This window comes from Schistocerca piceifrons, chromosome 3, assembly GCF_021461385.2.
Source record: "Schistocerca piceifrons isolate TAMUIC-IGC-003096 chromosome 3, iqSchPice1.1, whole genome shotgun sequence".
Taxonomy (NCBI): Eukaryota; Metazoa; Arthropoda; class Insecta; order Orthoptera; family Acrididae; genus Schistocerca; species Schistocerca piceifrons.
Window position 1 is genome coordinate 597,331,559 of NC_060140.1, and position 14,989 is coordinate 597,346,547.

The following is a 14,989-nucleotide window of genomic DNA, read 5'->3' on the forward strand; positions in this document are numbered from 1 at the left end:
ACCTAACTAACCTAAGGACATCACACACACCCATGCCCGAGGCAGGATTCGAACCTGCGACCGTAGCAGCAGCGCGGCTCCGGACTGGAGCGCCTAGAACCGCACGGCCACCGCGGCCGGCTGCGACTTAACTTCTGAGGTCATCAGTCACCTAGAACTTAGAACTAATTAAACCTAACTAACCTAAGGACATCACACAGATCCATACCCGAGGCAGGGTTCGATCCTGGGACCGTAGCGGTCGCTCGGTTCCAGACTGTAGCGCCTAGAACCGCACGGCCACTCCGGCTGGCGCAAAAGTATCCCATTACAATATTTGATGTGAACTTTTGTGTACACCACATTCTACAAGTAGTTAGCGATAATAGTAAGAAAATACGCGAAATATAGCAATAACATAAAACTAGTATTAGGGAAGCCGAGGACAGGTTTGTTAAAGAGGTCCGGGAAAGTACTTTGGATCGAGACGCGACGACAATTCTGCGTTGTATTTGTTTGGAAAATTTTACCTTAAAATTGAGTTACAAGGTTAGTGTACAATTTTGAGGGCAGTAGTTTTCTGACTAATTTGAAGCGTCCAACAGAAGGCTTCCTCTATGGTAACAACCTCTTTATATCACAGCGGCACTTACATCCAACTGCCTCAATTATTTGAGGAACATATTCCAGTCTGTCATCCATTACAGCTCTACAGCTCCCTGTTATACCACTGAAGTTATTTCCTATTGTCTTATGACATATTCACTAATCCTGTCCCTCCTTATAATCAGTGCTTTCTACAGGTTTCCTTCTTGGGCGATTCTGCACATAAAATCCCCTCTTTCCTTTTCTTACCATTTCTACTTTTTAACATCCTTCTACAACACAAAACATAGCAAACGCTTCAGTTCTCTTCTTTTCCAGTTTCATCTTAATTCAAGTAGACGATTAACTTCAGTAAAAAGCTTTGATCCAGATGTATACTCCCAGAAGTTTCTTTGCCAATTTAAGGCGTATGTTTCAAACAGGTAGACATCTTTTGATAGCGAATACCCACTTTGCTTGTGCTAGTCTGCTTTTTATGCCCTCCTAGCTTTCTCCAACACATGTTGTTTTGCTTGCAACTTTTTCACTTCGTTTATGTCGTGGTTCCTACCTCTGATGTTAAGTTTACATCTCACTCCAGCTACTCCTTATTACTTTCGTCTTCCTTCGATTTACTCTCAGTCCATATTATGAGTTCAGTTGATTGTTGATTCCTTTTAGTATGTCCTGTAATAATTCCTCGCTTTGACTGAGGTAAGCAATTATAAGCGAATAGTATGATTCGTATTCATTCACCCTGAATTTTAATTGATCTCCTGACCCTGTCTTCATTTTCGCCATTGATCCTTTGATGTACAGACTGACCAGCAGCGGACAAAGACTGGAGCTTTGTTTTACAGTCTTTTCACTCCGAGAACTTATTCTTGGTCTTCCATTGTTTGTTCTTGGTTTTTACATATACTGTATGTCACTCACCTTCTTACTCCGTTTTGCACTTTCGGCCGCTTTTTCTAGGACAACAAATGCTATGAACATGTCCTGATTTTTCTTAAGTCTTGGTTTCATTATGAAGCACGATGCCAGAAGTTTCTTTCTAGGGGCTTTTATCTTTCCTGAAGCAAAACTGTTAGTCATCCAACAGAGCCTCAATTTTCTTTTCCGTTCATGAAGCATGATTTGTTAAGCAGAACACTTGATCTTTCTCGCACTTATTTGCCATTGCTTTTACTGGGATTGCATAAATTGTACTTTTTTCCTGAAGTCTGAGGGTACGTCTCCAGTGTCAAATATTCCACACACTAACTGGAATGGTCGTTAGGTTGCCGCTATTCTCGATGGTTTTAGAAATTCCGAAGAAATGTTATCCATTCCTTCTGCCTTCTTTAATCACTGGCCTTTCTAAGCTTTGTCAAACCCTTTCTGTATTACCGGTCCTCCTTTGTTTTCTCAATTGTGTTCCATTTCTTCTTCCATCAAGTCAGTAGCTAGTCGTTTTTTCATCAATCCTCTCTTTCCTCTACGTTTAACACTGGAATTAACCCTCCACTCTTAATGTTGACAGCTTTGCTTTTAATTTTGACATTTCTATGTTTTGACGATGTCATTCGCCGACCATTTATTTTTCGACTTTGTCACATATTTCCTGCAGTCTTTTCACCTTAGATTCGCAATCCTTCCTATTTGTTAATTTTTAAATGCCTTCTTCTGCTGTTTTCCTGGCCCTCACTGAGCAATTCCGTACTTGCTTGTTTCGTCGAACATGTTTGTCTGTCCAAATTCTGTGATCGCCCTTTTTGGAGATGTGTCTGTTCCTCTTGAAATGAACTGCCTACTGTGGTGTTCATTATCGCAGTATCTCCGCTTTTGGGTATATCAAATACACGTCATTGTCCTTTAGTTACTCTGTATCCTACTTGTTTCCATTTTTATTCTTCCTGATATTTCTCTTAAACTTCAACCTACCATTCATCTGTACGAAATGGTGTTTTGAATCTAATAAGTCTTACATTTCAATATATGAGTTCTGTATGTCTGTCTAAGTGTGCTGTAATCCAGTTGGTATCTTCCCGTGTCTCCAAAACTTTTACAGACATACTTCTTCCTCTTGTGATTTTGCAGCAGTGTATTGACTATTATTAACTCGAGTTTACCGCAAAATTCAAGTAGCTTTTCATCTACCCTCTTCGTACTACTGACTCTATATTGTCCCATAATACCGCCTCAAGTCACTTTATCACTGATTTCAAATCCTTCGTGATTTTCGTATTTTCATGTCCCTTTACACATTGAGTTACCCGTCCAGTGCCTCTGTTCATCTCCTGCTTAAATTATTGTTGTTGGCGTTGATTAGCTGTTGATTTTGAAGATATTAATCCTATCATTGAATTGCTCAGACTAACTCACTCTCTGATCTTCATTCCTATTCGTAACGCATCCTACCCTCGATATAGTTTCCTGCTGTTTTTGGTATTACCCTAAATTCATGTCAACGTGAACTATTACCTTCTTTCCACTTCGTTGATATCCACTATACCTAGAATGAGACTTTTTCTTAATCCCCTACCACAGTCAATCTTATGACAATCCACGCTCCTTTCATTAGTTAGTAAATCCTTATTCCGTGGTCATCTCTTCAGTGTAGTATCCTGCCAGGGAACCGAATCGGGAGCTAATCTGGAATCGTCTGCCAGTGAAGATATCATGGTGACTGGTTTTCAGTTAAACGCCACATGACATTAGATTCGCATTATGTGTATTTGCTGCAATGGTTTTTCATTGTCATCTGAATCCTCATACCGTTGATAATTGTCAATCCTTCCCCATGGAAAGGACAGTTTCCCACTCCAAGAGTGAGAGGGTGTCCTGATCTTCTATTTGTTCCTGCGCCCTCTTTGACAAAGCCGTTGGCAGAACGAAGATGATTCCTTACAACGAATGTCTTCGGCCGCCATTGCTGAAGATTTCTTAATCAAAAAGGCGACCTCGGGACCGAAGATAATTAGATTACTAGATAGAAGCTCTACCATTACTTTCGCTACCCCTTGTTCTTACTTTTTTCCTTTTTTCATCTTCTTTCCATTTCTCATTCCTTCACCTTCTCAGCCTTGCTTCTGTGCTTTTTATCTTGTTAGTCGAAACATAGTTATTCTGGAAGGCGAAAAATGGTAGCTGATCTATCTATTTCTTTTGATGTGACAACTAGTTATTCCGTTATTTATTTAAAGTAAATCTCTTCTCGAAAGTTAATAAGAAGACGTTAGTCAAGAATGCATTTTCATGCGACAAAGACGCCATCATGAACACCTCAACGAGGTCTTGTGAAAGGGCTACGAGAAGCTGCATCCTCCTTCTGCAACAATGCAGAAAACCTTGGCAAGAATATAGCCACTGTACATAAATGCTGGCAGCGGTAGTCACGAGAATGTACGGTCGCAAGAAAGACGGGGCTCCAGATGGCCACTTGGCACTACCGAGAGGGGCGACCATCGTAATCTGTGAGGGCCTCTGGCCCATTGTACTGCATGTGTAGCAGCAATTTGAGCAGCAGTTGGCACCAGAGTGACACAACCAACTGTTACAAATCGGTTTTTCAAGAACAGCTCCGAGTCAGATGCCCTGCAGCGTGCATTTGCGGCTTCAGTGGCGTTAAGCGAGAGCACATTGGAGGCAGGGTAGATGTCTGTTGTGTTCTCTGATCGAAGCTGATTCTGCCTCGGTGCCAGTAATGGCCATGTGTTGGTTAGAAGGAGGGTAGTTGAGGGCCTGCAACCTACCTTCCAGCGTCCTAAACACACTTGACCCACACGTAAGTTTATGATCTTGCGTGTGATTTCGTATGACAGCAGGAGCTCTCTCTTGGTTATCCCACTCATCATGACTGCAAATTTGCACATCAGTCTGGTGATTCGATCTGTTGATATACCACTCATCAACAGGATAACAGGGGATGCTTTCCAACAAGGTAACACTCGTCCACATACCGCTGTTATAATCCAACATGCTCTACGCAATGTCCACATGTTGCCTTGGCCTACTCGATCACCAGATCTGTCTCCAATCGAGCACATATGTGACATCATCGAACGACAACTCCAGCGTCATCCACAAACAGCGTTAACCATCCACGTGTTGAGCACCGAGTGCAAAAGGCATAAAATTCCATCTCACAAACTGATGGCTGCAACACAGAGCATCCTTTTGCATGCTTTCTTTCAACATTCTGATTCTAACAGTGGTTATTAATGTAGCAGCATTTCACATTTTCAATGTCTTATCTCGAGCTTGTATCATTTAGTCACCTTGCAGTGTTAGTCCTTAAATATGTTACCTAGACAAAGGTATTCCATAAATATCATTACTCTCCATTAGTTATTTTTTGGTGTTGCAATTTTTATTCCGTCAGTGTACTTCACTTAGTACTTAGACAAAAGTCTGCTTCTCTCTGCACATCTTAGAGACCATTCCGGAAAACTGAGTCGAGGTTCTCGTCTGTCTTAAATTCACCATACGACTGTTGGATACGAACCTACAGCTGCAATTATTTCGTTTCCTTAGACCGCCACGTACCCATCTGACATTAAATTTGTAAATATTACCTCTAAAGACACAAATTTACAGTATTTTAACGTGGTTAAATGTATTACTATGAGAGTATAGTTTGTGAACACTAGTGTGTCTAGGAAACGCTGGCAGACAGTGCGGTTAACTGGACCTTTTCGGTTGTGGTTACTCTGGGCTATCTTATATGAGTTGGTTCATGCACGTCTAAGGAAATTGTATTTGAAGTAAATCATAAATTCATTACGCCAAAATTTTAGTAATAACGGTGAGTTATATTAATCATTCTCTATGATAATTAGAGCGATTTGCCTTAACCACTCGACAGGAAATCTTCATTACGACGGCATACAAATAAGTAAAACCTAGCCAATGACATTGCATACGTGGCTTACAGTCGGATTAAATGATTGTTAGCAGCCTCAAAATATAGTTAAATGTTGCGTATTTTTGTTGTACTTAATTTCCAGCGATTGTATGAAGTTTGTTGATTTGTTGATATGGTGGTCATTGGTTGTTCTGTGCTGTTAGTTAACATGTCATTTTTTAATTATTTATTGTGTTTCTTCTGTATTATAATTTATTTTTGTTAAAGGTCATTATAATCACATTCAAAATAAAAATATGTATGATTAATTTTAGGACACCTCATTCACGGCTAATTTGATTTCCATAAATTAAATTACACTAATGTCATTAATTTACGACACCGATATCTCCGACAAGTTTGTAAACGTACCATCGTGCTCCGCAATACACTTCCTCTGTATGTCGCTGCGTGACACACCCATGCTGCGGTGATCACGAAGTTTTTCGTTGCGACAATTTTGGGTAAATGTTTTTCAGTTTTCTTGCTGCTTAAGATTTGTTTGTGTACTCATTCTTTCAACAACTTCCTCTGTCGTCGTCGTAAGGTGTTCCCTGCCACACTAAAAGGCCCTGCCCTACTTTCGTATGCTGTTGGCCATGTTATGTGCTTGAGACGTCACGTAACTTCCACATGCTACCCGAAATAATGTCATTGCCTTTGATGTCATTAGCATTGATACTAATTTCAATATATGGTAGGTAACTCTTTTATACCTGGGCTGTCTTTCAACATCGAATGGCCGTTTCCATGCACCACTTACGGTATAACCATCGCCGCAATTAATATTATTCCAGCAAATTCTGACCTCAATAGCGGCTCTGACGACAGACCTCAAATGGGAAGATGCACGGTGTATGAGTATCGCTACCGATGTTCGTCCGTCACAGTCATCACAGTAACGTGTGGCTGCATACAGAGGTCTCGTGACATGGTGAAGTTCCTATGAAATAAGTCGGCCAACTACATGCGAAAGTACCACAGGCTCTGTTAGTACCACACTAACTCCTCACGATGACGACCAAGGAATCAGTTTAAAGCTCGAGTATAGAAAGCAAATCTGATGCAACAAGAAGACCAAGAAACATTTTGTAAAGTTCGTGCCTAAATAGGCCTAAACGTCGGCTAGAGCAGCCACGTTGTCTCAGCCCAACAAATCTTTAAGATGCTTTGTTGTGTGCAGCGGCTTGTAGAGACCCACGCGCTTGCAGGTGGTGAGACAATTGACAGGGCATACAGGGTCACATCACATATTCTTATCTCTCATGGGCGCGTTCGAGGCTCCGGGAACAAGCACACTCCATTACTTTTTAAGGAAGCATGATTCCTGGTTACCAGCGGCAAAGGACCGCCTGCCACCCCCAAAAAACACAAAAGGGAAGATCACATCCTGCGGTGATACGGTGTGGACGCCTCCGGAGCGGTCGCGCATCTAGAAAGTGGGCAGATGAATGTTCATAAATATACACATATGAAAAAAAGTTCTGCATCACCCTGGTTCCTAGGACTCCTGAAGAAAGACGTTGACTGTTGATATTGTATCACAGACACAGTCCTTTTGACTGTTTAGAGATGTCACTAAACCCTCCCAAAGATGTAAACAATCACGCATGAGCAGCGCCTATTAGACGAAGGGGCTCCGACAGCCGATCAGTTCAAGTCATTCCAACAGGATGGAGGTATACGGATCGTGTTGTTTGTAGTTCACCCATGCCTAGACGGTCAATATCTCTGTTCTTTCGCGTCCGCATTATTGCTTTGTGCCAGGAAGGGCTCTTAAGAAGAGAAGTGTCCAGGCGTCTCGAGTGAAAAATGGTTCAAATGGCTCTGAGCACTGCTATGGGACTTAACATCTGAGGTCATCAGTCCCTTAGAACTTAGAACTACATAAACCTAACTAACCTAAGGACATCACACACACCCATGCCCGAGGCAGGATTCGAACCTGCGACCGTAGCGGTCGCGCGGTTCCAGAGTGTAGCGCCTAAACCCGCACGGCCACTCCGGCCGGCTCGAGTGAACCAAAGCGATATTGTTCGGACATGGAGGAGATACAGAGAAACGGGAACTGTCAATGACATGCCTCGCTCAGGCCGCCCAAGGCCTGCTACTGCAGTGGATGACCGATAACTACGGATTATGGCTCGGAGGAACCCTGACAGCACGCCATCATGTTGAACAATGCTTTTCGTGCAGCCACAGGACATTGTGTTACGACTCATAGTATGATGCGCAACTTCACTCCCGACTCCCGACGTCCATGGCGAGGTCCATCTTTGTAACCACGACCCCATGCAGCGCGGTAGTGATTGGCCCAACAACGTGCCGAATGGACCGCACAGGATTGGCATCACGTTCTCTTCACCGATGAGTATCTCATATCCCTTCAACCAGATAACCGCTGGAGACGTGTTTGGAGGCTACCCTGTCAGGCTGAAAGCCTTAGAACACTGTCCAGCGAGTGCAGCAAGGTAGAGGTTCCCTGCTCTTTTGGGGTGACAGTACGTGAGGCCGACGTATACCGCTGGTGGTCATAGAAGGCGCCGAAACGTCTGTACGATACGTGAATGCCATCGTCCAACCGATAGTGCAACCATATCGGCAGCATATTGGCGAGGCATTCTTCTTCATGAACGGCTATTCGCGCCCCCCTCGTGCACATCTTGTGAATGGCTTCCTTCAGGATAACGACATATTCTGTACACATTAACCCCATAGAACATGCCTGGGATAGATTGAAAAGGGCTGTTTATGGACGACGTGACCCACCAACCACTCTGAAGGATCCACGCCGAGTAGCCGTTGAGGAGTGGGACAGTCTGGACCAACAGTGCCTTCATGAACTTGTGGATAGTATGCTACGACGAATACAGGCATGCATCAATGCAAGAGGAAGTGCTGTTGGCTATTAGAGGTACCGGTGTGTGCAGCAGTCTGGACCACCACCTCTGAAGGTTTCGATTTATCATGGTACAACATGCAATGTGTGGCTTTCATGAGCAATAAAAAGGGCGGAAATGACGCTAATGTGGATTTCTATTCCAATTTTCCGTACAGGTTCCGGAACTCCAGGAGCCGATGTGATGCAATACTTTCTTTGAAGTTTGTATATTGTGTGGGTCAGTAGTGAAAAATTTCTTTTGTGGACCTGCCAAACTGATGTGACATCACGTCAGATCAGGTCATTGTGAAAGGATATAGTCATTTTGCCTTTCGACATCAGCACATAAATGTCTTGCATCCTAAAGTGTTGCTTCATTGATTGTCAACTGCTATTTACAGTAGTGTGCAACACAATGTGTCACTGCCTAGTAAAATAGCCCGATTTAGCTCGCTGGACACTGCAGAAGCCATGACATGATTCTTAATTGCGATTCTGATCATCGCGGTTGGCAGTACATGCTCTGCAACGTGCTCCCATACTGGAAACGAGGTTGGTAAGTTCCATTGGCGGTGCATTCAACACCAGTGCTGAACGTAAACTCGTATGGTGGGAGTAGGGAACAAATAATGCATCCACCATCATCGTCGAACATGATAGTTTTGGTGGTGCAGGTGGAGGTTGTTATGGTGTGAGCATGCATAATACTGCATGGATGTACTGAACTCTCGTTCATTGGGCACGCTACATTCACCGGTCAACGGTATTTTGACACAGTACTCATTCCCCATGTGCTTCAACGACCATCCATCAATTGTCAACCGTGCTGGTGGAACAATGGAACTCTTTACCAAGGTTATGGCCAGAATGCGAACACGTTGTAGATCATGCATTGTCGTCTGTGGTGATTACACACCCTATTATGGACAATGTTCGGCGTTTTGCAATGTCCAAGGATCATCATGGATAGCGGTGGCTTGAGCTTTATTATTGTGTTAGAACAAAAGTGTCATTTTTGATCGCCTCATTGCGTATTTACTTCAGTTACGTACTGTACTACACAGTAGCATCTCTTCCTACGTATGGTCCAAGTTTCATCGTGTATATTACTTTGCAGCCACACCTCATATGAAAGTTACCTTTGTCGTTAAGTTTTGCACACCGATGTAGCAGATTTATGGAAGAGATCGAAGCAGCGTCAGAGGTGAGTGATCTACGAACCGACCGCCTCTTGCTATTACGACAAGCGACATCAAACGAAAATTCGTGGTGAGTGTTAATTAAAGGTACGAGACGACATTCAACTACGACCCCCGAAGTCTAACATGGATGGTCTCACCCATCACGATCTTTTCTGCTGGGTACATATCTATCCAGAGTATGGTAAACCGTTCTTTTAGTTTCAAGTTCCTCCTTGATTTTTGACACTATTGATTCTTTGTCTAGGTTACTGAACACGTAAATCTTTCTACTTGTTTCAGTTGCCCTTTGTATTATGGTAATCACTGTTACTACAAGTGACTCAGTATCACAGATATCAGTTTCGATGTAGAAATTCTGAAAGAGGTCAGGTTTACCTGTTACCTTTAGATATAATATATTTCCATCATGAGTGGGTTTCGAAACCATATGTTCTAGATGGATTTCAGAGAAAGCTATTAGTAATACTCCACAGTGTGCCTTGTCAGGCCCACCACTAACAAAATTGTAACTATCCCAATAGATTATTAAATGATTACAGTCATCTACTAATTTTAATTTTAATAATTAACCGCCTCAGTTGCACCCTTTGCCTAGAATTTACCTAGGTTTCAGTCGGGATAACCCAACCTTCTTCAGAATAACAGTAACTACCGTTTGTCCATAGCGGACATCGTCAAGCTAAAACTACTATCTGGAACTGCCTCGGCCCCACTTCACGACCGCGATGCGTCGGCCACGAGTGCTGTACTGAAACTGAGGCTGTTAATTATTAAAATTAATATTTACACAGTTGCTGACAGGGCCGCGAAATGTTGAAGATATTTACATTCATCTACGTTGTTTACAGTACGTTTGCCGAACTTCTGTGTAAATGAACTCAGAGTTTCTCTAAGGTTTTCGGTTACATCAGGAATCGAATCTGGTGGTCGGTGGAAGACTACAATTTTGACTTAATTCCCACCACTGATACTGTGTCTTGCTCAAATGATTTTGCACGCAGCTTCAGGTCCTGTCTCCGTGGATTTGAATTTGTCTACTGCTACGTGCGCACCACCTCAGTTTACGTTAGCCTATCCTTTTGGCATATTCTTAAATTTTCCTCTAAAATTTCAGTACTGGCAACTTCAGGTTTTAACCAGCTTTCCGTAAGTAGTTTTATGAGTACTTCGCCGCTTTGTAGGCGCTCTTCAGACTCAGGCAGTTTGTTGCGAATTCTTCAGGAGTTAACCGTCAGGATTTTAAAACTCTCACCTTTGGGAAGCTTGTCTTTGGATCTTTCGGGTCTCCTACAACTATCCTTAACTGGACTGCATAGCGAGTGGCCTTATCTACAACATACTTGTGTATCCTCGCCCCTTCCCCCACATTCAGGTAAATAGATAGTAGCTTGCAATGTGTAGTTTACACCCCATTAGTTCATGCGTGACCAATTTAGGGGACCTTATAGTTCTCAACCTTATGGCGGAAATCTGTGAAGTCGTAGCCTGGCTTGTCACGGAACCTTTATATAGTCTTATTCAAGCCTTCCACACGGCACTAAACCGGGAAGCCACGATCTGTTAAGTGGATGATGCTACAGACAGTGAGCGTGTGGAAACTCCGCGAGCAAGACATATTCTCAACCATCTCTGCGAGTCGCTGGAATCATCACCTCAGAGACCACACGACAGGCATGGTTTGTCCGATGTGCCCCTTATTTTGCAGTTGGTTACACCACGTTCTTGTAATGGCTGCCGTAATATCCTCCTCAAGATGTTGAATGAGCTCCAGGCAAATACAGTGAATGCACATGCTGTTCCTTCCCATCTCTTGCTGATATTTCCCTGCGAAGTACTATTATTCTCCATGCGTTTGAACTGCCAGCGATTAATAGATCCCGTACCCAAATGTCTGCCATCCCTTGACAATGAACATAGCTCGTTTTCCAACAAGCAAAATGAATCTCACTGGGTCAGTTTCTCGACGAGAATTGTTTACATGGAATCCATTAACTTCTGTCTATCATCAGCAACCATAATATACAATAATTTTCAAAATAATTCATTATCAGCCGCTCCATAATTGCGTCAGAATGGTTTCAGAAACAGAAGGACGTAACTAGTTTTCTGTAAGCCTCCAGATCACCTAACCTCAGCCTTGATGAGAACTTTAGAGTCATCATCGAGTCGGACGACTCCATTCCTTGAACTAACTTAGGCCAATCTCAGAGTTTTGGGCCACAGTTTAATATGTCTCCCAATACCTTCGGTGTCCTGTGGAGTCCATGCCGCGAGGAGTCGCCACCGTCAGAATGAAAGGGGATGACATACACTACTGGAAATATGTCTCTGATTCAAATATTCTTCAGATACGTATTGTTAGTTTGGAGTTGAAACCGTGTAGCGTTTTACTCCGCCACTATACGCTGACCACTCATTCTGAAAGCGTGTGTAATTCATGTACGAGGAGTAGAAGTTCGTTTAAAGTCAAACAAAATACACCATATGATAAATCTGATAAAAAATAGAAAGAAAGCAGTTTCATAGGAATATTTTGTATACCGAGTATGTAGTCCTTCTCGAAGGTTTCTTTCTGTAGCAGCTGTCCTCGGCTCCAGATGTAGCGGCTGGACACACCGCGAACGTACTTGTCTGCGTTCCACTCCTCGATCAAATTTCGTCCGTCGAGGCGGCTGCCGCAACCAACACCATCTTCGTCTTCTGCTGTGTTCGGTCGGAACATTGCACGACCCCCGCCCAATACGACCTGAAACAGATACGCTGAACATAGTTTACTCTAGTAGCGTGCAGGACTGTGCACAATTCCGTGAAATGCTAATACTTCGCTCTTCAGCGTAATACGACGTGACTTTAAATCAAAACATAAGTGACATACCTCATACAAAAAATAAATTTTAAAGATACTTATTAACATCTAGTCGTTCCCACGTTAATTGTTCATTTCAAGAAGGTACTGATCAATAATAGCTTGTGTCTAAGACACCCAGTTGAAATTAAGTATGTTTGTATCGAAATAAAACAGTGTTCGAAGTGGAATAGGAAATTATAATTCATCTCAACAATAGCTTTCGGGGTTCATAGTTAAGTTGTTTTTGCTTTCCTGAACTTGCCTTTTCCGGTGGAAGTAGTCAAATAAAAACAGTGTTATTTGAAATTACACGTTAGTTAAGACTGTTTCCTCTTGACAATTAAAAACTTTCTAATCATGAAGAAAACACAAGAAGCAATACCCACACACACACACACACACACCACACACACACACACACACACACACACACACACACACACAAGAGCCAAAGTACCTGGAACACCTACCTAATATCGTGTAGGGACTCCGCGAGCACGCAGAAGTGCCGCATCACGATGTGGCATGGACTCGTCTAATGTCTGAAGTAGTGCTGGAGCGAAGGATCGAACTGGCGCCATGAATCCTGCAGGGCTCTCCACAAATCAGTAAGAGTACGAGAGGGTGGAAATCACTTCTGAACAGCACGTTGCAAGGCATCCCAGATATGCTCAGTAATGTTGATGTTTGGAGAGTTTGGCGGCCATTGGAAGTGTTTAAACTCAGAGGAGCGTTCCGGGAGCCACTCTGTAGCAATTTTAGAGGCGTATGGTGTCGCATTGCCCTGCTGGAACTGCCCAAATCCGTCAGAATGCACAATGGATATGAATGAATGCAGGTGATCAGACACAGTGCTTACGTACGTGTCCCCTGTCAGAGTCGTCTAGACGTATCAGGGGTCCCATATGACTCTAGCCACACACGCCCACACCATTACAGAGCCTCCACCAGCTTCAACAGTCCGCTGCTGACATGCAGGGTCCATGGATTCATGAGGTTGTCTCCATACCCGTACACGTCCATCCGCTCGATACAATTTGAAACGAGACTTGTCCAACCAGGCAACACGTTTCCAGTCATCAACAGTCCAATGTCTGTGTTGACGGGCCCAGGCGAGGGGGTAAAGTTTGTGTCGTGCAGTCTTCAAGTGTATACGAGTGGGTGTTCGGCTCCGAAAACCCTTATCGATGATGTTTCGTACAATGGTTCGCACGTTGACACTTGTTAATGCCCCAGCACTGATATCTGCTGCAGTTTTCGGAAGGGCTACACTCCTGTCACTTTGAAACGATTCGCTTCAGTCGTCGTTGGTCCCGTTCTTACAGGATCGTTTTCTGGATGCAGCGATGTCGGAGATTCAATGTTTCGCCGGATTCCTGATATTCACGGTACACTCGTGAAATTCTCGTACGGGACAATCCAAACTTCATCGCTACCTCGAAGATGCTGTGTCGCATCGCTCGTGAACCGATTATAACGCAAGCTCAAACTCACTTAAATCTTGATAACTTCCCACTGTAGCAGCAATAACCGATCTAACAACTGCGCCAGACACTCGTTGTCTTATATAGACGTTGCCGACCTCAGATCCGAATTTGCCTGTTTACATGCCTCTGTATTATAATACGTATGCCTATACCAGTTTCTTTGGCACATCAATATTATATATAATGAGTCCGGTAGACCTGCATATTAATTTGTTTTATATTAGCCCTTGTAATGCTAGTTTCGCGAAGTATCGTAGAGTAATAGACACGGGCGACTTCTAGATCTATACGTCGGGTGAGTTAGACTCTTTCGAGATGAAACCTATTAGTAAATGAAGATGCTAGTGAAGAAATACTAGTGTTTCAGAATTTAAGCTCTTTTCTGCCGACGTTCTCAACAGCGCGTAACTTTTTGCTTCCCAAATTTAGTGGCTGGTTCAAATGGCTCTGAGCTCTGTGGGACTTGATTTCTGAGGTCATCAGTTCCCTAGAACTTAGAACTACTTAAACCTAACTAACCTAAGGACATCACACACATCCATGCCCGAGGCAGGATTCGAACCTGCGACCGTAGCGGTCATGAGGTTCTAGCCTGTAGCACCTAGAACCGCTCGGCCACCCCGGCCGGCTCCAAATTTATTCACAGAACAGGTGACAAGGAATGTTTTTGTATCTACATTTTGGTTCTGCCAGCAGTCATAAACTTTGAGCAGGATGTTGCGAACGCAGGAAGCGCTGCCGTGCGCAGGAAGCGTCGAAAGCGTGAAAGGGGAACATTTTACTATCTACAATCTGGAAGCATTCAGGCTTAATAATGTCACACCCTCCTGCACATGTACCAGAACGAATACGCAACGACAGGCAGAAAGTTATATGTTTCATGTAATGCCATGTGAATAAAATTTATAACTTTCCGTTTTATCGTTAACTGGAAACCTAATTGTAAAGCCAGTTTTTTATATTTATTACTGTGTGAGTGATTGCGGCCAGCAACTATGTTGTGGAATTTAAAAGTTATCATACAATTTCTGCATCAGTTACTACATGTAGTGATAGTACATTGCCGGCCGCGGTTGTCTCGCGGTTAAGGCGCTCAAGTCCGGAACCGCGCGACTGCTATGG

At 43.3% G+C, this 14,989-nt stretch overlaps 1 protein-coding gene across 1 annotated transcript in view; it reads right to left on the reverse strand.

Annotated features, from left to right (window-relative positions):
* The window catches only part of LOC124788868 (membrane-bound alkaline phosphatase-like), a 186,041-nt gene that overhangs the window by 55,585 nt on the left and 115,467 nt on the right, over nt 1-14,989 (reverse strand). Inside the window, exon 4 of the mRNA XM_047256151.1 lies at nt 12,074-12,278. Coding sequence (XP_047112107.1) covers nt 12,074-12,278 — 205 coding nt within the window. The remainder of the gene's footprint in view (nt 1-12,073; nt 12,279-14,989) is intronic.